The sequence below is a fragment of the Aptenodytes forsteri genome, unplaced genomic scaffold (assembly GCF_000699145.1).
Source record: "Aptenodytes forsteri isolate BGI_AS27 unplaced genomic scaffold, ASM69914v1 Scaffold172, whole genome shotgun sequence".
NCBI classification, from domain to species: Eukaryota; Metazoa; Chordata; class Aves; order Sphenisciformes; family Spheniscidae; genus Aptenodytes; species Aptenodytes forsteri.
The window spans coordinates 1,396,423-1,422,407 of record NW_008795018.1 but is presented as its reverse complement, the minus strand read 5'-3'; the positions used below and the strand labels follow the sequence as shown (position 1 = coordinate 1,422,407).

At 37.5% G+C, this 25,985-nt stretch overlaps 1 protein-coding gene across 1 annotated transcript in view; it reads right to left on the bottom strand.

The window, feature by feature from the left end:
- Window positions 1-467: 467 nt before the first annotated feature.
- SUGT1 (SGT1 homolog, MIS12 kinetochore complex assembly cochaperone) overlaps window positions 468-25,985 on the bottom strand; it is a 27,304-nt gene continuing 1,786 nt past the window's right edge. Inside the window, 11 exon segments of the mRNA XM_019471090.1 lie at window positions 468-1,013; window positions 1,669-1,850; window positions 2,712-2,802; window positions 12,095-12,202; window positions 13,245-13,341; window positions 13,958-13,992; window positions 15,036-15,052; window positions 16,829-16,882; window positions 20,891-20,961; window positions 21,314-21,383; window positions 22,098-22,256. Coding sequence (XP_019326635.1) covers window positions 912-1,013; window positions 1,669-1,850; window positions 2,712-2,802; window positions 12,095-12,202; window positions 13,245-13,341; window positions 13,958-13,992; window positions 15,036-15,052; window positions 16,829-16,882; window positions 20,891-20,961; window positions 21,314-21,383; window positions 22,098-22,256 — 986 coding nt within the window. The 3' untranslated portion in view covers window positions 468-911.

The following is a 25,985-nucleotide window of genomic DNA, read 5'->3' as shown; positions in this document are numbered from 1 at the left end:
TTGATCATGATGGAAAAGCTGAACTGATGGAAGCAATTAAGGACACATGGGCTCTCCTCTAAAATATAAACAGTTTCCAATATTCTGAAATAACAGAACTTAAAGCAACTGCTTGCTATCTTTGATTTCAGGCAATTGCAATAGATCCTTCTTTTTGAATATAGAAGGCAGACACAGGACCCACTTTTCTGTAGAAATTTCCAGCCACAACTGACTTTCTCCCTTCCATCATATGACTGCAGTTCAACTTATCATCCAGGTGGAAGGACTCTACAAGTCAAAAGCTTGTGTCTGCATCAAGAATAGCAATCTCATCCTCTTCACTGAATGCAAGTTTTGCTCCTATACATGCCAGCTTTTTTTTTTTTTTTTAAGCAGTGTATTCACATCCTTACCTATATGCTTTAAGTGATTCCCCCCATCAAAAACCAAGATTACTAAAAATGAAAAGAAGCAGCTTCCGTATAGAAAAAGTTATATTTACAGTTTTATTTAGCAGAGTTAAAGAGCAAACAATTTTAACACTGTTGTTGAAAAGTGTTTTTACCAAAGTTGCCAAGATCTAATAAGTTATTGAACAGAAATATCGGGCATAAAGTAATAATCCTGACCAGCCCATTAGAGTTCACCCCATCCCCAAAGAGCAGAGCTGATAAAGGCGGTAGAAAATTTAGACTGTGATTGACTCAATTTCCAAAAATTAGACAGAGATGATGAAAATAGGAGTTCCACTCTTGAATATATCTTTTAACATCTGCAGATGAAGGAATTTCTAAAGCACGCAAAATGCAAAGACAATTCCTGTTTCCAAGGGAACATTCAGTGCTTTGAATCCAAGAATGCTATGTCCATACACAGTGGTCAGTACATGACTATGGCAACACATAGATGGTAAAAGATTAAAAATAGGATTAGAATTTTTTCCATTCCATGTCATCAGGAGGATTTACTTCTACCTTCCTTTTACCAACATCAGACCAGTTGGTGCTCAGAACTGTGCCTCCAGACTCCATCTGCAATGTGAAAGAAAGCTTGTTTAGTTTGCTAGAGGAATTCTAGTAATACAAAAGCCACATTTCTTACAGCAGATTAACAAATTCTGAAGAAAGGTGAAGAATTTAGCTTCACGTAGAAGCAAGTCACACAGGAAGTCTGTGTATATATAGAATGAAATTTGACAAAGCCATCATTCCATAATCTTCAGCCCAACGACACTTTTATCAGTACTGGACACAATCAGATGTCACTTCATTAACAAGAAGCTTTTAAAAGGTCAGTCAGGTTCTTGAATATGAGGGCTACAAATAAAAGGAACCAGATATAAACAATTAAAAGGAATTTGATCCTTTCACTCATGGCAACTCTTCAAGCTCTAGATGAGCCAAAAACCGTATTTCCTTTGATAACACTGATTGAAACAAAGAGACCAGTGACAAAGCACAAGCTTCAATGAGGCACAAACTTGGATTTAAAGTCACATTCATTAGCGTACAACGTTGTAGCTTTCAGAGAGACTTGTTATACCAGTACCTCCAACAGAACCACTGCCATTCATTATAGGCCCAAGGTTTTGGTAGCTAGAGGCTTCCCGGTTCACGCAAAGCTCAGCAAATTGTGCCAACGTGCAAAAGGTACACATTTCTTCAGAGAAAAAGAGCAAAGACTTACAAACGATTTGTTCATGGCACGTTTCACTTCATCTGTACCATCTGAATAAATTTGCTGGAAGAGTTTATTTAAAGCAGCATCTCCTTCTAACTTCTCATTCTTCTCCTCTTCTTTGATTTCAACTACCAGTTTGTCCCAGTTCCTCGTATAGTGAGAGGATGATGGATATAAGTGCTGGGTATCTGAAAACAGAAGTGTTAGTTAACTAAGCATTTTCTCACGACTTTTAGAGCAGCAGGGAACACACAGACATATATGTTTCCAATGAATCAGAGATGATAATGGAACATGAATCTGAAAATGCAAATGGATTCTTCCTTACTGATATAAGCATTGCAGTAACAAAAATAAAGGAAACTAAGAAATGCAAGAGACTACATTCACCAGCTGCAAAAGTTTACTTTTAAGTAAACACAGTTACATAATTTAGTTATCCAACAACAAAATGCTGGATAACAGCAACACAAATAATTAAAGTCAAAATGAGGCAGGAGATATTGGCTGACAGTAAGGGCATGAAGGGGGGGGGGGGGAGTGGGAAAGCCAGCAGCCTAGAGCCAGAGGAAAATTTGAGCTAAATTGCAAAAAATATCCGAAATCAATAAATCAGGAAATTCAAATTCTCTCAAAGATAGATTGTTAATCTGACTTGAAAAACTGCAAAAGTACTACTTTCCAAGAGAGACAGAATACTTTAGTAAATAATACTTAATTATTTAAGCAACAATAGAGGCATAACAATGCATAGAACTGCAAAGCAGTGACCAAAACAGATAAGCCCAGAGGAATTAATGACAAGCATATATCTTTAATAATCCACCAGATTAATGGAAGTTATGACTAAATTTAATACCTAAGTTTTAGTAATGCCCTGCAGACTTTTTCTGTCAATTCTTGGCAGTAAAAACAAGACTATTAGGCTTTTCATTGTAAAAATGAAGCTGTGATTTTATTAACAATATTTAGCACAAAAAAAATATTAATAACTGCAAGTAACTTAATACAAACAAACCATTTAATACTTAATAGTTCAGAGAACGAACCTGGTGTAAATTGCTTTAACTTAGGAGAATCTCCCTGCCCCTCCAGCTTCTCCCATCTTACAGCCTCTGGCTTCTTCATTTTTATCTCAACCTACAAAACACAAGGCAAAGAACAAATTAATCCAGATGGCAAACAGTTCTGCCAAATAGGTTTGAATTAGTTGGATCCTGTAGCAGTACGAAAATAAATCTGTTTTTAGAGACACAGTCTCTAATACGAAGCCTGTATTTTAACAAAATTTACCTACCTTACAAGATGAAGTTACGTGACTTCAAGTCACATGTCAACTAAGCTCTTACGTGGCTGCATAGCTCTTGTATCAGACTTTTACCCTTTTGTTTAGTACCACTTGCTTTCTTTTGCTTACTATTCACTTGACTCTTCTTGTACATTATGGTATCTCAAAAGTAATGGCCAGTCCCAATGTCTCTACACTGCCAGGCACCACGGTATTATCTTTCAAGCATCCCTTTCTTGCCAGTCAGCTCTAATAATTAAATAGTACTTTTGAAGGACTGCAAAATCCAACTCTTATCTAGGTTTACATTTCATCCACCAAAAAAATTCCTATTTGATGTGTAGTACACAAGCCAAAGAAACACCCTGGGATAATGCAGATCTTCCCACCGGAGAAATTTAGAAGCTGTATTCATTTGGTTCAATGAACACACACTGCTATGGAGAAAACTGTCTAGTATTCATTGACAAAACTGGCAATTAAAAATGGATATGGTTGCAATTATCATAGGAGAAACAAAATTAAGTGAAGTATGTCATGCCCTATTCACAACTACACACAGTCCCGTTAGACAAAACCATACTGAATTTTTTTTTTTTTGTAATTAGCCTTACCCTTTGGTCACAGGGTTACAAAGTTGTAAAACAATGTCTGCAAAACAAGGACTGCCTAATGTCACTCCAAACAACAAATTCACTTACAAAAATGTCACGAAGTTCATATGATGCTATTAATTAACTGAAATCGGTGCTTGCTGAACTTCAGTAGTTCCTTATTTGTGAACAGCTCAGCAGAAGCGAGTTCTTCGTTCCACCTAAAGCCACTACAACCTGGGGATCCCTGCAGACCCAAGAACAAAGGCACCACTGTAAAAGCTAACCCTAGAGATCCTAACAGCAAGCTCCTTGCACAGCATCACGTTGATCTGAAATTTGAACTTTATTTAACCCATTCTTCAAATCAGTCACTGGTAAGCAACAGACTGAGATGCCTTATAAAAATAAAGACATGAGCTCATTTAAGTTTCAAAGCTTCCATGTTTGCAATCATGCTGCATTTTAAGAATCAGAATATTTAATTATGATTACTTTTTCCACCCCCCCCACAAGCTACCATTTCCCCAGACAAGTTTAAATACTTATTTTCTACCACTAACTTCTACTAACTGAGAACAACAAAAAGCTTAAGACATGAGGCATGGAATGCCCTTCAAGGCAGGGGAGAGTTTTAGTAAGTTTGTAAGTCCAACACCCACATGTATTTGACTTCCCGCTCCCTGTGTCTGTTGGATTTCCAATGTTTTTAGCAACTTTACAAGTCACAAATTAAGCATCAGGGTATCACTTTTTAAAATAGTGAAAGTCACAGAACCAAAAATAATCAAATAACAATAAAATACTGTATTAGTCTAGTTGCTCAACCTACTGTCTCTAAAGAAGGCCTGTATCCCAGAGTTCAATATTACAATCTGTACGGACACAGAGATTTCTGTTGAAACTATGCAGAAGCAGCATTCAAACTATGCCAATGATTAGTCTTCAGTAGAACTAAAGACGGCAGCAAAGGTTCCTTCACTGGACTCTTCTAAAAACGCTTTGGAAATTACAACCTTAAAGTTCATTTTTGAACACCTACGCTCATAGATCTAATGCTCTGCGATTAGCTTAAGGAAGCTAAAATATTTGTATATCTATGTACAAGACAAACAAGTAGTTCCATGAGTGCCAGAACTAGCAGGGTTGTTTTGGTTTTTTTTTCCCCCCAGTGGATTTGGATCTCCTGAGTCAAACATTTAAGTTAATCAGCCACTTACAAAGGCACTAATTAGTTGAAGTGAAACATAAGTATTAATTTAAAACAACTTGTCTCTCCTCTGCTTCCTATACAACTCTTCTCAACCTGAGGAAACTGTATTATCAATTCAGTTGCACATTTAAGTTGAGGAGGCCTTAATTTTAAGATTTTATACTCTGCTTATTAGTGCATCCCCCCCCCAATATGATCTATTTAAAAAAACAAAACAAAACAGAGAGTAAATGCTTGATACTGAGACTGCTCAACCCTATACCACTTCAATTTCTCTTCCGTTTGTTTCTTCCTTTGCTACCTCCTCTTACCCTTACGCTTCAGGCTTTCCACCAATATCTTTCAGTATCTCAAATACACACTATTTTATCCACACCAAGAATGACCTCTAATGCAATATAATGCTTGATGTGAGCTACTAAACATGGACTTTTTTCTTCTCGGAATACAACCCTCCTCAAATAACCCTTATAAAGACCTCTGGCTATTCATCAGAGTACTCTGCCCATGTATAAAAAGAAGAAAAAAAGGAAGATCTTTACTTTTGCTGCTCCAGTAATCCCCCTCTCCTTTTTTCAATCTGCTAGTTCTTACATTTTCCTCTCTGAAACTGTCCCTAAGCCAGTACCACATGACAAACATCCCTAAGGAAAAGGAAATGCTACAAACTAATTCCCAGTGTAAGATGCAGATTTCTTAGATATAAACCATTTCAACCCTGCCAAGCTAAAGTATAGACAGCTGAAGAATTGAGACAGAATGTATTTATGACATGATTAAACCTCTCCCCCATCTACTCCATCCACTTCAACTGAAGTTACTCGTTAGGCAAAGCGGCAGGCAGGAGCAAAAACTAGGGAAATCATTAGCTGTATACCATTATACAACCGCATCTTCCAAAAATATAAAGCTATAAAATTCTGCTTGTGAAGGCGCATATTTCTTCAACTTGAGAGCTTTATTTGATCTAAGGAGAATCAACTTTGTGAGTCCCAATTATGTGCACAAACGGCAATAAATGTGTTTTAATGAACATTTTATGGCAGATGCTGATAGCTATCACACAGACAAGTAACATATCAGTACGGACATTTGTGTCACATCTAACGTAAGTACGGTTAGCTTTTTCCTCTCCTTTGAAAAAAATTCAGTACTCGGGCAAGAGAAATACATCAACACTTTGCCAACTACTTTGATTTAACATTTATATTTCATAAAACGCATGCCTGTGTGCCTCGTGCCAACTTTAGAATAAGAGACAGGAAAGTTTCATTGCAAATTAAATGCTTTGCATGCCACTTAAGGACAAGCCTAATTCCGCAGCCTGTCCTTGTAGCTCATGCTGTGCAGCCACCTGACCATCTCAGTAGCCCTCCACTAGGATTTCCTCCACTACGTTAGTGCCTTTCTTGCACTGGGAAGCCCAAAACTGGACACAGTACTCCAGATGTAGGAAAAGTTCCAACGCAGAAATAATCCACTTTCTGTTGTAATTTTTAAGTTCCTGGTACTTTGGGCTCAAAGTGAGCAAAGCAGAAAGGAAAAGAAATACGGAATTTTGACACAGTAATTCATGCACTACTTGTTTGAAATACTGTCTTGAGAGAAACCAGCCCCTCTGAGAAGAGGGTCGAATGGGGGATTCGTCGTCTAGAAGAAACCCCATCTGCAGTGAAAGGATACAGAGAAATTTCTACTCACAGAATTTTCTAGTCATAAAAGTAATCCATTTTTAAAAACCTATCAGAGATTTAACCGAGTTTGCCTGCAGCTTAATCCAGGCGCTAGCTATCAGAAAAGATGCAACAGAGTTACTCTCAGAAGCTATTCTAAACTATTTCATTGGTAGTAAAAGAACACAAAACCCCCTTACTTTAAGATGACTGGCATAAAAGAACATTTAATCTAGTTTTAAGAAAGAATTTCTCCCCTTAGCTAAACACAACGCTAGTTAGCCAACATTAATTTTCTAGGTAGAAGCTTGCTGTTAAAAAGCCCAAACCTTTGATGAACTAGATTTCACTTGAACTTACGTTCTGGGACAGACATTGCCAGTTTAACTGAGAAACATTAAAAAGGAAAGAATTTTTATCTTCTTCCCTAAAAGAAGATTCTGGTGCACACTGACAAGTTACAAGAATTTTTTTCTAATTTCTACTGTGTTTTATATTTTACAGTCCATGCTAAGGGAAAGTTCACTTACCACTGGCAAGTTTGTGTCAAGCTCTGATCAGATGGATGAAGGAAATCAGAATTGTCAAAGCTCAGGCAGTAGTTCAGCCATTAATTTTAAGATGCATCAAAAAATACCCTTTTAAATTCTGATGTTTTGCTATATTAAACACACGAAAACAAGAATTCAGAGTTTCCAATCAACTTAGTTATTTACTGAACTACTGACTGCTTTGTCCGAGTTCTAAATTTAGAGTGTTTAGAGTTGTCATTTTGCAGTCATCTCACGTATTCTGTTACCTAAATTTAAGGGTAGGACAAAATAGCACTGTCTTCTAAAAATGTATGACCTATTCAAACTACCTCTAAGATCATATGCATGTACAGTTTTGGTATCCTAGTTATTCAAAGACCTTTTATACATTGCTTATATTCCAAATTCCACGATCTTCGGTCCTTAACTTTAAACAAAATATACTGAGATGAAAATAACTCTACAGTTTTATCACAAATAAATGATAATTAAGAAATTTATTCTGTAGCAAATATATTGCAACAGAAGGGATTCAGCGTGCATCTTTCAGTTTCTTTGCCAGCTATGTACTATGGAGAACTGAGTGCAAAAAGGTCAGTTTCCACCTCACTGATATTACATAGCAACTACTTGTTAAAATTTTGAATTTTAGAGAAGGAGCTAGCAATACAGATCATTTAGGTATCCTAAAGCTCTTTGTCACTGCATCCTCAATGTAAACCATCGCTGTTCTAATAGTTCTTAAATCCATCTTCTCTCAAGACAGAGAAAAACCCTTACACATAGTTTTCCTGTATGTATTTATATAAAGCATGGGCACTGACTTACATGCTTGTTTAAAATATAGTTCTCACAGTATTAACAAGTTTAAATCTGCCCTACACCCATCTGCATTCATAAAGAAGGAAAAAAAAAAAATCAAACTTATTTTAAGCCAAGTAAATATCATGCCAATGATTGGGAAGGTTTCTCTATGGTCTAGCCAGGAAATTGCTCCAACTAGCCTTGCCTAAGAGATGCAAGAAATTTCCGAAGAGTATCCAACTCATATCTTAAATATCAGTTTATAATTTACAGAAAATACTCAAGAATATATATGGGAGATATGAATCTGAATGAAAGCCTCACAGAGAAAACAAGTACATGAGAGCAGGGAAGTCTGCATTCAAGTGTCTGCAAGCAATTTAATGAAAATATCCAAAACGAGAAAGTATCTTTTAAGGACCAGACTGCAACAGTAAGAACCAACTTCAGTTAAAATAAATCTGTTCCTCGTTTATCTATTTGTGTACATTTGCCTCTGAATAGAGGCTCTGACGACAGTCCAAGAGTATGTGAAACAGTTTCACTCTTTGCCTTTTCCTTTACATTTAGCAACAGGCATCGGTGTGCTTTTCCAGTAAGCTGCACAGAGTATTTCAGAGTTTGCAAGGCAAAATGTGGTTTGAGAAAAAGAAACATTCCACTGATGCACACTACCATATTCTTGGCATGAAGCTGCTGAGAGTGTGCTTCTACCTCAGACATCTCTATTAAGTAACAAATGTCAACTGTAAAAGAGGCTGAGGATTTCTAACACCTCCCCTGTCTGCAGCACAACTTTGATCTCTAATAAAAGGACAGTTCTGGGGTAAAGAAACCACTTTTTACCACTTTTTCAAACAGCTCTAAATTGCTGCAAGTCGTCGCTTACAAAAAGCCCAAACCATTAAAAACCAAAAACTCACAGTAATTGTCCCCAGGCTATTTGCAGATGCAAGAGCAGAGGGAAAGAAAAAGAGAAAGCACTAGCTCAAGTTTCCTTCAAGTTCATAACCACACGTGCTAAAAGCACATACTCATCCCTACTCTCCTCTTCTAGGTCTAAGGAGAAGAAAATCCTCCGCATCACCTAGGACACAACAGAAGACCTAGAGAAACTGCTCATGTTACACAAGTGTCCAACAGAACATGGCAGAACATTCCCCTGGAATCCCAAATACACTGACTGATAGACTGAACAGAAGAGGGAAAAGAAAGTGAGGCTGATTGTGCACAAAGAACTGTTTCAGAACATTAGAAATCCTTACACTATTTGTGCATTTCTACTTTCCTGACATATTTTCTGGACAGAGACAGATCAGCTAGTTTTGCTTTAAACGTGTTTAGTCACTCATGTTAAGTTTTTATGCCTTTTTCCTTTTATGAAGGGAGCACAATGATATTACGCACACTGAGCTACAGGATAACTGCACACAGGCAACTTCCAAAGAGCAAACTTGGTCCAGCCTTTACATTTTGGCTCCCTCTTCTGGAAAGAAGTAAAAAAACCAAGTAGCACCACTAAATGGTACCTTCCTCCTGTTAAATGCTGAATGCAACATGCAGTTTTCAGCGTGGCACAGTTTTCCCCCCACTTCACCTGACACCTGGACACAATTGAGGATGACCACCAAAATACACAAAATCCTACCTATTGTGTACAAAGTCATGCTACGTACAAAGACCAGATCAGCTTCCATTTGTAAGACACAAATCTCAAACTCACGTGGTCCTTTTTGGAGCTGCTGTTACTTTTTGCTTGATCAGATTACTCCAGTCAGTCACCTTTGACAGATGAGGAGTATAACCAATAATGGCAATTGATCCAGTTATGATCTATCAACTATGCTGTTCATGTACAAGAAAAAAAAATGCTAGGCATACATAGCAACTCCCTCAAGAGAAGGACTCAATACAGTTGTATTCAGCATTTTCTCACATGAACATTAAGCTGAGGCCTTAAATCATCAGAATTATATGCTGAACAACACCAGGTAATTCTAAGTAACTTGCGACTAAATGTGAACAGGAACCATAATCAACTCAAAGCTGAATTTGCACATAGTGATCTCTATTAAATAGCAAATGAACTTTTAAATTAGGTAAAAAAATGGCTCCAAGCACGGTAGTAATACATACAGGCACTATTAAAGGCAGTCTGTATCATCTGCAAAACTGTTGACAATTAGAGAATATACAATACTAGGATGCATAAAGAGATGAAGATTTTATCTCAAAACTGGACTTCACCCACACATTATGCTGTTCTTGAGTCACAGTCAAGTGTTTTACCTCTTCTAGTTCACAGCTTGAAGTCAAAAGTCTGCAGATTATGAACACTAATTTACTTTTGCATATACAGAAACCATTCAAACACCTCCAAACATCTATCTATGCTACTTCCGTACCATTTGCTAGTTCTGTTCTTTTCCAAACAGAGACTTTGTATCTCAGAGCTCGACACAGCATGGATTTACTGAAAGGTATAATTTCTATTTCATCGCTAGGAAAGAAACAACTCTTAAGGTATCAATTGCATTTTTCACCACTATTAACATTCCCTGAAAGAACCAATCCCAGAGTCTGTAAGTTCTGTCTGCTCTTCGCAGTTATTTTAGAATCTGTAATTCTGCAAATACAATTAAGGCCGCACCATTCCGTTAAAGCGCTTAATGTTTTTCAAAGTAAAATATTCTAGGCCTTTAAAGAAGTCTGCATGCATAACGTAGACCTGCTTTTAAATTTTTTTCTTCAGCCAGACTCCATCTGCTGGTCAGAACCAGAATTAGCTGGGACATCATTTAAGTTGTATTCCTTCACTATACCTACACAGGTGTCCTCATACTATTCTTTTCTGCAAGAGGAAGAACGTGTTGAAGCGCCGACTTCTACTGTTAGAACACTTTCTGTGTTCTCTCTTAATCCCATTTTGTCTCAAAAATAGTCTCTCATAATTATATAAGAACAGTAACATTTGGAAACACATGCAAAATATTTACAAGTCAGACACTGCCTGAACATAACTAAAGCTTTCACACCACTTTGGAGCCTGGTTTAGACTGAGGTTCCTAGACTACTGGAGATTATTCCAGCAATTAACCCAGGCTAGAGATGGTAGCGTAGAAAGACAAAGTCAAGTTCATTTCAACAGTGCTCAGTAGCATGCAGATGCTTCATGAAAATAATGGTAAACTTCAAGACAAGTGAAAAGCATAACATAAGCTAGATAGGAACATAAAGCAAACAGGACCCCACAGTTACTCCTCTTGACAAGGTCTGTGCCCATTCCACTCAAATTTATATAAATACTAATGGACTAGCAGATTTTCTACATACTTTGAGCACTGTGCTTATCTCCCACAGTGTAAGAGCTCACGTGACTCAATCACATAACCTGCCCAGCTTCCTTAGTGCGAGGAGTGGAAAAACAAGACCAACTTTCTAAGGCAATCCTCTCGTGTCATCTTGAAGTCCCTTTTCCCTGAAATGATGCAAGAACGATTATAGGTACCTTTCTGAGAAGGGAACAGGTAAAATGGAACATAAGAACACAAAGGAATTTCCAAAAGCTCTGCAGAACCACTGCTGAAATACAAGGAAAGAACCCAACAATACGTTCCTACTTCAGAGATTCAGGCTTGGCTCTATGGACAAAGCATATGTCTGTCTATGCGTTATACCAACAATATATACTATGCCAGACCACAGTCAGTTTCTTGCTTTTCTATACCTGTAATATAGAAGAAACAAAATGCTGAGGCGAAAGCATTCTCCCTCACTCCATGCCATTTTCAAGTGTCTCCAAGCAAGTACTATTTCCAGGAACAGCGTGGAATACACCCTCTTGAAAAGCCAAGAACAGTTAACCGTATGGCTAACCTCTACCAGCAAGAAAAGGTCATGAAAGGGTAAAGAATTATTTCAACACTGAAATCCTCAAAGTCTGACTTTTATTTCTTGGGCACACAAAAATAACAATGCTTCATAAGGCAATATTAGCTCCTAAGAGTTTAGTAGAAAGGTGTTGATACTTTCCTAATACCTGAATTCTAAGAGTGAAGACCACAGTCTTCTTTCTACAGCAACAAGTAAAAGCATCCTCAACATAACTGTCATTTGCTCTTCAGTAAGCACCATCATATTACTATTCCTGATACTTGCACAAGTTTAGAAAGCCTCCCACTGGCTGAAAGGCACCTTGAAGAAAGAAAAAGCAATTCAATATGAAAAGCAAGATATTACGACTGTTGCAGAGAGACAAGACAATAGAGCAGAAATGTTTTCAACATCAGGAACAGTCAAAGAAATAATTTACACTTTAAGAAGCTTACCTTTGTTGAAAGCACTTTAAATGTACTTTGCTCTGGCACTACAGAATGAAGAAGAACAAGCTTTAAGTTGTAGTCTTCACCTGATGGAAGTTTCACTGATGCATTCATCTGTTAACAGTTGAAAACATGTCTCTGGTCATCTTTGAGAGCAGTTTTCCATTTCCAAGTAAAGGATTGTCATTTGGCACCAAGATTAAGTGATTAAATTAATGACCCTTCACTAGGGCACTTAAAGCATCAGGCGTCAGAATTTCAGACGACGCCATTACAGTACTGAATTATTGAACACGGTGTTTCTAAAGTACACTAGAAAATGAACAGGAGATTTCAATTCTTAGCCAGCAAGTACTCAAAAAGCCTATTATCTTGTCAGCTTGATCTGCATTCTTTGGGGAAAGAATTATACAGCAAATGAAGTATCAACACATTAATAATGGAACATGAAAACAATTTGCAACTTCCCTTCCAATACACACAAACTACGTGGCAAGTGTTCACACAATTTTAACAATCTAAACCAGACAGTAACAACCAAATACTTCCCGTAGTTCATGAAGTAGCAACTTAGTTGAGAATAAGAACCTAACTCTTCACTATTCTCAGCTAAATTAAACATGAACATCATCAGTACTGCATATGGTATTACAATAAAAAGATTACTGCACTTCCTTGAAATATGTATTTTGCTGCCATTAACAATCTTAGTAATGCCAAAACCCACCCACCAACATTCATTCTTTTTCTATAATTGTCCTAAAGCAAGATATTACTCATTCATACCTATTTTTAGAACACCTTGCCTCTGTCCATTCCTACTCCAGATGCATGCATACTCAAACATTTTAAGTCCAGATCACTTCCTCCCTCACCCCTCCAAACACACAAGCAGCTGAAAAACAGATGTTCCCTTTGTAGCATGCACACCACACTATCGCTTGTGTATAAATCCTATGTGGACACTGCTGTGGCAATAAATCCTCACTTGATTGAGCATACACACGTCTACAATGTAGCTGTACATAAAAAATCGCTCCGACAGAAGACCTCTTGTAACAGTTTTTTCAAGCTATTGCAGGAGATAATGTTCATTGGTTTAATTACTTCATCTTAGGGAATCTAGGGATGCGTATCAATAACCAATACAAATCACCTCTTTCTCCGAGAACTGCACACTGACATCATCCTTCTGCGCATTCTTGATCATTATGGTCACAATTACTTGAGATTCTGTTTGGTATCAGTCATATCTTAAAAAAAAAAAAAAGGAAAAGAGAGGAAAAAACTGACTGCAAAGAGAGGTACAGAACACCACCAAAAGCTGGAACAGTACGTTGTGTAGTTTAATGGGGGAGAGAAGACATACAAAATTAGATTTCTTCCCCTTCCTCTAACAAAGCAGCTGCAGAACTGACAAGATCAGTGGTTAAAGAACAAAGAATCATTTTTAATCAAGAAGCATATAAAAATTAAGTCACTTTCTTGGCCAATTCATAATATTGTTTGCCTTCTATAAATTAAATGGCACTTTTTAGTTCAGGGTCTTAAAAGCCTCTGAAAAACATTACCTATACTAGGCATAATGGGGCTGTCTTTGAATTAAGCTCAGCCCAAGAACTAGAAACAGAAGCCAGAATACTTACTCCATTCCCCACTCTCCAAGTGAGGCATTATCTCCTGAAAGCACAATTCAGTCTGAACAAAAGCGAGGACACTGTTTGAGAAACATTTCACTTAGACTGCCATGTTCTAAAGTTACCGAAAAAGAATTTCTACAGTCATTATCTTGCTTCTCCAATCCCCAAGTCAAAGAACAGCTATATGTCAATTATTTTAATTCTCACAGTAAAGCTAAAGTCAACTTACTTGATCTTTGGTGGCAGAGGCTGCTGCTGTGTATTCTAGTTGAAGCATATTCCATTGGAAAGAAAATTACATCAGTGTAAGTGAAAATATACCATGAAGTACTTTTCAAAGACACAAATCATTTTCATACTGATTGTTCCCCTTCTCTTGATTTATGTTTGTGCATTAACTTACAGGTAAAGCTCTTCACTGTTCTCCTAGCCATTTATGCCATATTATGAATTTATTAAAAAGTTTCAGTTTACATTAAATATGTCAGTCTGTAACTTAGAATGCATTGGTCAGACATTTTATAAATAGCAATCAGTTCAGCTTTAACTCGTTTTCTTCCTGGATAAGAAGTATACCTGAAAGACACACAGTGGCTATGTTGCTAATCTAAAATTCATGAAGGAAGCCTGAAACAAATCTGAGAACTTAGGGTATAACTGTTAAACATAAAAACCTTAACTGTAAGATTTGTCTTTCCGTATACCCACCATGTTTTCTGTACACTTTCCTCCTCAATCCTATTCTTAAAATTTAAAAAATTGAAGTAACTATGAAAGAGGGAGCAGAACATCCAATGCAAATTCCCATTTTTGTCTGAAAAATAAAAAAAAAAGGGGGGGTGTCAATTTCAACATTTCTTCTGAAGATTTCCAATTAAAAAAAAGGAAACTGAAAACTGAACAAGTTACAGAAGAAAAAAGTCCACACAAACCACTGGCAAGCTACTGGGGGAAAAAAGGTTACTTCTTAGCAGTCACAAGCAAGTTAGTATTGACAAGATGAGCTGGTTAATTTGTAGAATTAGGCCACAGACTGCAAGCAACAAAGTTAAAATTTACTTTAATGAGTGCACAGTAATTGCCAGATTTGTATGCCATTCCTAAGAGTTTTCAGAGTTCAAATTTTGCAACCTTGGTCTCAAATGAAAGAACACATGTTTAGAAGGAAAGTTAAATCCTTCAGAACTGCATGCAATAGAAAAGATAATTTTTAAAGCCTGAAAGTTTTAAGAAGCCAGTGAAGCCTAAGTATGCTCTAGCTTAACAAAGAAATCAAAACAGTAAACATATTAAGGAAAACATCTTACCACTTCTGTCTGTGATGCTGCAGAAAGAAAAAAGTTGCACTTTCAGAAAAAGACATTGAACTTACAAGGCATATACTTATTCTAGCTTTCTTCAGTTACTCCAGACATTCTGCATTTACTCCAGTCTCAACAGTAGAAGAGTTAAAAATGTGCCAGTTCTACCTCTAGTATTTTGCTTTTATGACACTCTACTTTTTAATCAGACTTCAATCAGCAACTTGTGCAAAGGAACAACTGTAATATAAGGCATGTTCTGATTAACAGAAGGAACAAACTTTCCATTACTTTCCTTGCTTATCAGAAACCTATACAGACCTTTTTTAATGAAAGCAACATCACGGCAAACAAAAGTTTAAAAAAATTAAAAAATCACTTCCCACGAGTCTGTACTAGGTTTATCATCCATCCATAGGAATAGCACAAAGTTCTCATCAAATCTGTATCTCATGCTAGGCAAACACAGTTGGGGAATGAGATGGAAATCTGGCAGAGAAATTCACTTATATGACCTTAAATATACTGTAATACTTGGATCTAAATTATAGCTCAGTACTCATAAATATTTTTTCCCTAAAATATTTTAGGTTAAGTATGTTTGAAAAGAAACAAACTTCCCTTTTGCTTCTTTATAATGCATACTGCTAAACTGAGATAAAGATTAATAAAAAAAGAATATTAAGTTGTAATTAAGACGTTTTGGGGTTGGGTGTTTTTCTTTTGTTTGTTTGTTTTTTCTTTTTTTTTCCTGGAGTATCAGAGAATTAAGATAATGGCTCAAAAAAGAAAAGACAGGGATGAATATTCAAGATAAAACAGGATAACTGAGTTGAACCAGACAAAACACTGCAAAAAGTAATTACGATGTTAGAGAAAAATCTGTATTATAACCTCTTTCCTTGAAACGGCAGAAAGTTGTCACCCAAGGTAACTCTTTGCAAATAAGACCATGCATGTCAATCACTTATCTAAGTTCTCCAAATGAAAATAAACCCGGCAAAAATGTATCATGAAGCAGAAGCTTGTTCATTCCTACACAACACAAAAAGGTTCTCCTCTTTGTTTTTTAGTCAACAGGTTGACATGAACTTGTATTATGTCTACTACCCCATTCTCCAGTGTGCACCACAAAGAGGGAGGAAGTCACAACAAGTGAAGGAAAAAACTACAGCAGTTATTGGGTTATAGCTCATTAAAATCCACAGGCAGTTTAAGCACAGTGGATGAGTTCATTGCCAGCGGTGTCAGGTTGTAGGAAGTTATGAAAGGAAACTATACTCACACACGCTGACTACAACGGGTAAGACACCAGAGCAGCAATCAGAGTAAAAATCCCCAATCAGAGTAAAATGTGGAAAAATCAGTGGAATCAGAGTAAAATCCCCAAATTTCCACCTCTCTTTCCAACATTATATTCTGTAAGACTTGAAAACTGATTTTGATGCTGTTTTTACAAAGCAAGTTGACACATGCTTCCACAGTTAAAGTTAGCTAGCAGCTGTATATGAAAGCAAGTTAAAATTAATTATGATCGTCTGAACTTTAAACAGGTACTCCTCTGTCACAGCTAATTATTACATTAAAAACCCAATACTAATGTTCCTTTAAATCTGAAGTATAGAAGCGTTCAGGATGTACACTCAGAGAAACAAGAGATAGGAAAAAGTGACTTTTTTAAAACGTAAATTTCTTTTGTTCTAAGTAAGAGATAAGCTGTAAATCTTTGAAAAACATGACACAGCTTCAAAGCACAGGGCATATCAAATCCCTTATCAAGTAAATGTGGTTTCTCTTACCATTTAGTGTTTCCTCACATCTTTTAATCCAAATAGTAAAGGTATCATCTACATCTAAAAGAGATCAAACACAGTAACATTAGAACTCCTCAAGCACTACATGTATTGCATAAACAATTTCTTACAACTGCCAATCAGAACAAATTCATCCCAAACTCCCATCAATTTATTAAAAAATGGTATTATTTCCTAGTATCTTCTTGTAATCTCTGTCATTCCAGTTAAGCTTTAAGTATTTTTATACAACTCTACTATTTAACTCTGTTATATTTAATTAACTTAAATTAATTTGTAGGACACCAGATTTTGTCGGAACTGACCCAAATACACTACTGCTTTCCAGTCTGCTCAAGCTCGGTATAATTGTTTGGAAAGCAAGAAGTACAGTTTTACACATTTTTCCATTATTCTTAAAATTATTTTTTCAAACACTCAGTCACATTCTTCCTCTCTAGAGAAGTATCAAGAAGAGACAGTCTGTTCCGAGGACAACCCAAAGTTGCACAAGTTTTCACAAACACCAAGTATCTTCTCCCGGTGGTTTCACACAAACTTTACAAACACAGCTGAAGCTTCAGGGTTGTTAGGAATACATAGGTGCCAATTCCACTCTATGAATCAAAATCATAGAAAAGTTTAGTAACACCTCTATATTCTAGGAAGCAAGCTCCCCAGACAGAAGTGAATTCACTGGAAATTAGCTCAAATGGTAGTAGTGTAATGACAGAGTAATCATCTTATTTCAACAAAATTCCCAGAAAAATCTTTCACAGTCACAAAGTAAAAAAGCGGCAATGTTACTGACCAGCTACTAGGAATAGCTAAACTTAGAGAATTCACACTGAGGGAGTTCACGCAGCCAACTATCCAGCAGAGGGCTTGAAGAGGCTCGACAAAAGAGTTCCCAGCAGACATGCATGTAACACCAAGTGTGACTCCACTGCAGTTATGCAAAGTATTCACCCCAGCCCCTTCAAATATAACATGTACATAAATTTTAAGGTGTGCCTTAGGTCTTAAAATTGTTACCCCACTTCTCAAGCCATATCCTCTTCCCTTTTCTTCTGCCATCCCCACCAGTCGTCTTAAAAGGTATCTAAATTTTAAGCTACATAACATTTATGTAACCTTTCAGTTGCTATTAGGAAAAGCTAAAAATGCAAATAATAATATGGCTGTTTTGATATTACAATACAATCAGTCACTGATTGCAGTCTTCTATATTCCTAGCAAATCCTGAAAAGAAGATACCTACTTTCAGATGGAATTCTCCAAAATTAACTGTCAGAGGGTTATGCTGGGGGATCCAAGGGCTGTCTTCAATTACCTAATGTACACTTAAGGTATTCAGATGACTGACCACGGACTGTCTGCAGAAGTACATGGGGAAAGGAAGCGAGGCAAAGGACCCAAGACGCATCAAAGTAAGTTCTGATTAGATAAGGAAAATTCTCTACTAAAAGAGCGGTCAAACACTGGAGCAGGTTGCCCAAAGAGGCTGTGGAATCTTCAGCCTTGGAGATACTTGGAAATCAACAGTAGAAGGACCTGAGCAAACACATGCAAGTTCAAAGTTAATACTGCTTTTGGCCAGGGCATGGAATTAGATGAGCTCCAGAGCTTCCCTGCAACTTAAATTAATTGTTAGCATTCCAGATTAAGATTTAAAACAGCCCTTACATCAACAAGGAACAGAAACATGTACCAGTGTACTTCTGCCCCCTTGCGTGGCAAAGAAACCAACCTTGCCAGCAAAGAATTCCCCACCACAGCAATCCTCTCTGAGGCAGGAACAGCTAAAGTCTTCTCTCTTTATCACCTGCTTAACAGCATGTGGCAAATTTTCCCTCTGTGCTTTGTTCATTTTGCACTAGCTGCATTTAACTGGAAGTTAATTGTTTTGCCAAAATGCTTATGCTCACAATTGTTTTCACCTGGGATCCATCAAACATTCCGCAGAACTACAAAGGCAAATTCTGTTACTGACATAAACTTGCCAGCAAATTAGGTAATATATGGGAGAGAATCAACTAAAAATCTGTATTTTTAAAAAGGCCTTCAGGAGATTTCTCATCTCACAGTGGGTCACAGAATTTTGTAATGAGATACGGGAAGCACAGCGGAAGCCATCTTCAGATGCGAGCATAATCAGGAAGGACTGGGAAGCTTCAGAAACACTTCAACTGGGTAAGCAGCAAAACAATAGCAAATTAAATTCAAACAGGTAGAAGTCAAGCAATTCAACACAGGAAAAGGTTGCGCTGTATTTCAGGGATTCTGAATTAGCTAAGGGAGACCTGGTATTCACTGACTTATCTAAAAAGATACCTGCAGCTCTGTGTGTTGTTGCACCCTACAACGTAAGTAGGATGTGAAGTTAAACAGAATGAAAAAAACCAAACAGATGCTCTGGCCTGAGGAGATTTCGTGTATAATCTGTATTTTGAAGAACTCCAACTGACAAACTAGAAAGGTGACAAAATCCATGCACATGAAAAGCCTCAAATTGATAGTGGTTGCTTGGGGTGGGGCAAGAATATGAAAAAATATAGATTACTCATTCAGTTAAACTCAGGAGTGATGAGTTTGGAGATGTATGAAAAGTTACCTATCAAGTAAGGAAAGCTATGGAAGTCATTGGAGGAATCACTTCCTTTCACGGGAAGATACTAGAGAACTTGGCTAGATTGCAAAGACACACTTGTCCTTCTAGTGTACAAACTAGTGGAGACTACCTAGTTATCCAAACTACCAAAACTGAAACAACTTAGGAAATTTCTTATATTTTAACGCCTATTCCAGAGCAGCCTAAGCTGACAACTAACAGTTGCTGCAATTCCACCACATCCCTCTTCCACCACCATTACCACTGCCCCAATACTGCTCTGCCGCTTCACTTCTGCTGGCTTCAGCATTCAGACCCTTCATTGCTCCATTTCAACACATTAATCCAGGGGGAAAATATTTTAAAAACAGTAGTTTTCTGCAGACTTAATGCATTGAAAGAAGAGGCTAAACAAGCACAAGAGTGGGAGGGAGCACAATCACTTGGCAGCAAGCAAACACTCTCCCATGAAATTCCAGTTTTTAGATCAGATTACATCAGAGGAGCAGATCGCTTACTGGGGGGAGGCAAAGTAATTACATTTTTGCTAAACCTTCAGGTCCCAGCCACTGTTACAGATAAGACAACATACTAGAAAGATCTGAGACCATGACAACGCTTATCAGATTAGTGTACTTTGCTCTGTGTAACTTTTCAAGGTGCTTTTCTTACCATCTTCTTCTGCTGTTGAGAAGGAGGGAACGGAATGAGGAAAGGGTTTTGTTTTAAATGGCGTATAGGAGGGAAGAGCAAGGAGTTACAATCATCTTGCAATTGCTTTGTTGTATGCTTCCCAATGTCTTCTACCAAAGCTTTCTGTATTGAACTACTCCTTTCCTGCTTCTAGAAGAAATTCAGATTTAAAAAAAAGCTCCAATTCTCCCCAAACTAAAAAGTGCGCAAATCCAGCCAGGAAGCCAACACTTTAAGAAAAAAAGACAGATAATAAACATGCTTCTGTAATTAAGTGATAATGAATGTGAGGTAAAAATCCATTTTGTCAGTTTCAATACCCACCAAGTTGCATGTTCTTTCTAAAGACCAGTCTATCAAATGGCTTAACAACCAAGAAATTCCAGCTATGTATAAGGAGCCTGTTCTGTTCGGAAATATTTCTACAACACTTAATACCACACCATTGTGATCATTTATTCATAAGACCTCCAGGAAGCAGGAAAACACTCTCCCATTTTATAAAGAAAAAAAAAAATCATATATTACTTGCTATGAATTTTGATACACATTTTTAAGCAGTTTTACACTTTCATGCAGTGATTGCACACACCTTCCCAAAAACCAGACATCTCAAGTCAGGCACCTAACTCATTAGCCTTAAGAGAAAAGGAGGGGAAAAGAAAAAAAAAAGGCAGCCTTGGTCTTCACTTTCAACTAACACATTAGGAGTTTTTTCTCATTAGCAAAGGACTACTGTGCACACAAGAAACTTTAATACTTACTGTCCAACCTCTGTCCCTCTCTGAAAGACTCTAAAGCAGATGCATAGTTTTTAATATGATATTCACCTAACCTGACATGAACAAAGAAAAACACAAGGAAACAGTAATTACTTTTCAATTTAATCCACATTCTGAAGATCACAACATCCTTAGTTTACACATTATATTGGTTAAAATTACACGTGTAAGAATTTAAATCACCCAAGAGGTGTGTTTTTGAAATGGCTAGAATGTTAAGATAGTCACCCCAAACTCAATTGTTTCTTATAACCACAGCTTTATTATGGACGGGTTAGAAGCAGTATGGCATTAAATTTATTCATCTGTGGTGTTGCAAGAAGTTTGTACTGAGCCATAATCCAAATACCAGTATTGCTGTACAGATTATCACAGTATTCCCAAAGCACAATATATGATACGTACCCTTTTCTAAGGAGTGCTACAGCATTACTGGGGTTGAGTTCTAGGGACTTCTTTGCATCTGCAACTGCATCTGTTAGAAATCAATTTAAAGGTGAAGAACATAATAATGTGTTACAAAAAGCAGTGAACTGTGGGTCTTTTAAGTAGTGAAAATTTTTTAAGGTGTACTATGTTAGCTTTCTTAGCTTGCACACAAATCACACTGTTTGAATTAGATCTAGTCACAACCGCCACGGATGAACCCTTCATTCAGCTACAGAGCTCTATGTAAGATGAAGCATGACTTTCATTTAGTCAAATCCTCTACTTGGATCTGAAGCGTGAATCTGTTTGTTTTTTACTGGAAAGAAAAAATAGACCAAATCTTTAGTTATTCAGTTAATTTTTTTCCCAGTTATTATTCAGTTATCACATCCCTACCACGACAGGATTCAGTCTCTACCAAAAACATAAGGATGGAAGATATTTACAACGCAACGCTTAAAATCTGCTTAAGAAGTCTACTTTAAAAAAAAAAAAAAAAAAAAAAAAAAAGCTGCCAAGATAATACTAGGCTAAAATCAAATGGAAAGCTGGGACTGCAGAGTACCCAATTCATTGGAAGTTTTGCAGAAACAAAACAAAGAAAACTATAAATTTATACCCTAACTGTAGAAGCAGCATATTAAGTTACAGATAACACTTTCTGTTATTACTATATTTGGCTGCAGATTGAAGACATCTTCTGTAAAGAACGTGTCATAATACACTTTTAAGAGGATTCTGTGTTGTCTGAAGATTTTACCAGCATATTTCTGTAGAAGAATATGAGCATAAGCTCGTTGACAATAATATTCGGCATCATCTGGATTCTTCTCCAAAGCTGTTGTCAGTTCCTGTAAAGACACATAGAAAAACATGAAATGGCACCTCAGAAGTCCCCATAAAAATACAATACCAAACTCTGTCAAATAAGAGACACTTCAGAAGAAAATATCCTGAACTGGTACGAATGTTTAGCTGTTGCTCAGTTCTCATTCACAAAGCTTAAACATCAGAGCTTGAAGTACAAGGAACCTGCCAATTATATCAAATTCAAGGAGCCTGTTTCTTACTGAGAAGGAAACAGGACTTTCAAATGCCTTCAACATGAAGCCTAATGCACAGGTGATCCTCTACATTCCAAAGACCTTCCTACAGTTCTCAGCATATTTGCATACAGGTCTGCTGGATCTGAGGAAGCACTGCAGTATCAGGAATTTGGAAATCAACATGCAGTATGTCAAAATACTTGTGTGGGGATAACATGCTCAAAGCGTTGCAACACATGATGAAATACCATATTACATGATATTACTGAGCATAGGAGATTGTTCCGATTTACGCTGAGCACAAAAGCAGGAGAACAAAAGACTTATGCAGCACAGGGCTCACAGGAAATATTGTTGCGCAACGGAAATAAGCATAAAGCAACCCCTTGTTGGGGGAATCACTGGGTAAACAGATTGAAATAATTATATTATGCTTGCTGTGAGAAAAGTTTATGACTTTTGCACAACAGAATAAAATCACAATGACTCAATGCACACACCTGGAAAGAGCATCTCCAATTCTCCCCTTATTAGTGAGGTAAGTTCTTCTCCTTGATAGAAGACAGTAGGTCTTCCAAAAGCCACTACAGTACATTGCTAAGTACAGTAACTCTGTTTGCTAAGTTGGCTGGACTCCTACTCTGAATTTGGCAAGCATGAAGGTGGCTGAGATATAGGCTTCAAACCTGCATGAATCTTAGTACAGTACAACTGCCAAAACACTGTCCCTCCAAGCCAGAGAAAAAGAGCAGAAGGACCTGCCTTAGTTTTAACTCAGATCAGTACCTTGTTCTGTTTCACAGCTGTCACATAAAACACTTACGCCAACTAGGACTTAAGTGGCCACAACAGCTTCTTTTAGCAGTAGCATGAGTTCTTATCAGCATAAGATACGAATAGGTGTAGCATACAATTCTAAAACCTTCGGGGTCTCTAAAGAAAGTGGCAGGCAGTAGACAGTTCTAACAAGCAACACTTGATCAAATTATACAGATGCCCTCATAAGATTTAAAGCCATGCAAAAGCAGATATTACAGAAATATTAATGGCTATAGGTATTCCACATGGGAGGGACATGAGGTAACGCATGTATTAAAATAGGTGCATATTATGCCGAGAGGTGAAGTACAGCTTTTGATCCTCAAAACCAAGTGGGGTCTGACTCTGACACTGAACATTACAGGCACTTCACAAGCAGAGTCACTTCCGTGACAGATCACCTCTCACTCCGAACATTATTTCCTGTGATTTACGCTGATGACAGTAGCACCGATTGGAACCAGTGCACAACACATTAATGGATTCTTCTACAGAACTAGCCCTCACCCCAGGAAAGCAAAAAAACCAAACCCAAGCATCTTGAACAGCATGAAACTCATCTCTTCGTTGGCTTTTTGTCAGTAAGTTGTCACATCGCATTCAGACACACACGAAAAGAAGTTACTCCTACAACACAGCTATTTGAGAAGACAGCCAAGTGGCAGCTGGGAAATACTCAACTAGCACCAAGAATTCCAGATTATGGACATCAGCAACAGTTACTTAGAACAAGCTTAGACCTTGTCCTCACAAACACTCAAGTACGTGCTTTCTACATACTTTTACTCTAAAGGCCCTTACCATGCAACCAAGTTGCAAATCTGTTTCTAAATACATTGGGACCTTTCGAGTCCCTCCATGCTAATGATAAGAGTTTGTATGAATTAAAGCTGCTTTTGGTCTCCTGAATCACTTGTGCCTGAATTTAAGAGGGTCACCACCCTTGCTTATCATTTGCCAAAACCCCTCACCGAAACAAAGTCAATGAATGTTTGTTTCAGCAGTTACAGTTTTAACATACAGTTCTGATTCTCTCCTAAATCATCAAGATTCACACTGCAGAGCATTTTATAAATAAAAGCAAATAGAAAACATCCTTATTCCACACAGTAAACTATGTTTTCAACTTAAAACGATAGGAAAGTCATTGAAGAGTTCACAGCTTTATCATTCAGACAGTATTTAAAGATGGATGATGACCTTTCAGCTGTATCAGACCCAAGTGCAGAAAGCCGAAGCACGCTCTCCAGGAGTTAAAGGAATCACAAGTCCTGGGGACACAGTGCAGAAATGCCATGCCAACTGGACACAAGTCTAGTCAGGTGTGGAAGCATTACACAGCAACATTTGTAGGGTATCATGTCCCAGATTAGAAATATTAAGTACATGAGCTAAAAGAGCACACCTAAGATCATGCAAACGTGGTATACTACCTGTAGATCCAAGCTTAAGTCAGCAAAATGCTATACTGCACTATGGGACTTAGCAGTTCAGAGATTATCAAGCACAATCTGCCTACTCAATTCAGTACTTTTAAAAAAGGCTACAAAAGTGACGCTAGTATTACTGTTTCAGATATTAAATAATGCCTATAGAATGTGTTACATATTGAAGTGCTGAATGTACAAAGAACTGAAATATAAACTAGGAAAGCAAAGCAACTATGTTAATACAGAAAAAAAACCCAAATGCATATTCTGATAGTATTCTTTAATACTTCCAAAGACCTTTTGGTGTTGGGGTTTTTCTGGTTTGTTTGTTGGTTGGGGGTTTTTCCCCCCACAATGGGAAACTTACTTTTTTATTTTAGATCTTTAATTAGTTTTACTACGCCAACTATATTTGCAAATTGCTTTTTAGATGTCATTTATCTTCTGAAAAACTTTTACAAGCTACAGCCTAAACCCCCCAAAAATGTAAGATTTAGCTGCACCGTTTTCTTTATGGAAAGATAATTCAGCATCATCTTATGCTTCTGCCACCTAATCTATTCAAGCAGAACTAACCATTTACATCGTCTCCCCTTCCAAGTATGTTAAATAGAACTACTCATCCACCCTCCAGTTCTGTCTTCTCATTAACCCTCTGTTTTAAGTAAAAATAACCTTTGAAAGCACATTAATACATGTTAACGGGTAAAATCATAGAATAGGCCAGGCTGGAAAGGACCTCGAAAGATCATCTTGTCCAACCTTTTGTGGGAAAGGGAGCCCAGATGAGGTTATCTAGCACCCTGTCCAGTCACGTCTTGAAAACCTCCAGTGATGGGGACTACCACACCCCTGGGGAGGTTGTTCCAGTGAATGATTGTTCTCACTGTAAAAAATTTATTTCTATGTCGAGATGAAACAAAAATCAGTTCTGGTCTCACAAAATATAGAAAGAGAAAAAAATAGATCAGGGCAGAATAAAAACTAATAAAGGTTGAATACATTTCTTCAATAAGCTTGGGGCTTTTTTAACCACAAATCACAACTGATTTAGTTATTTGAACTACCATCTACCCACATGGAAGAGAAAGTTGGCTTGGTGGGGTGGTTTTTTTTTTCCTTCTTTGCAACACAGGTAGCACAAGTATTTTGGCAGAACTGCGCTGAACTCCTCTGCAGCCAGACCTCACACGAGAGAGGTTTCCAGGGGAAACTCTGCAAGCCCCCGGCTCGCAGCAACGGCAACCGCACGGCGCTTCAGCTGTTCCCCTCGCCCCTACCAGCGGCACGGCACGCTGCAAGCCCCGGCTCCCTCCAGCACCGCCACACCGACGGCTGCCGCGGGCGGGCACA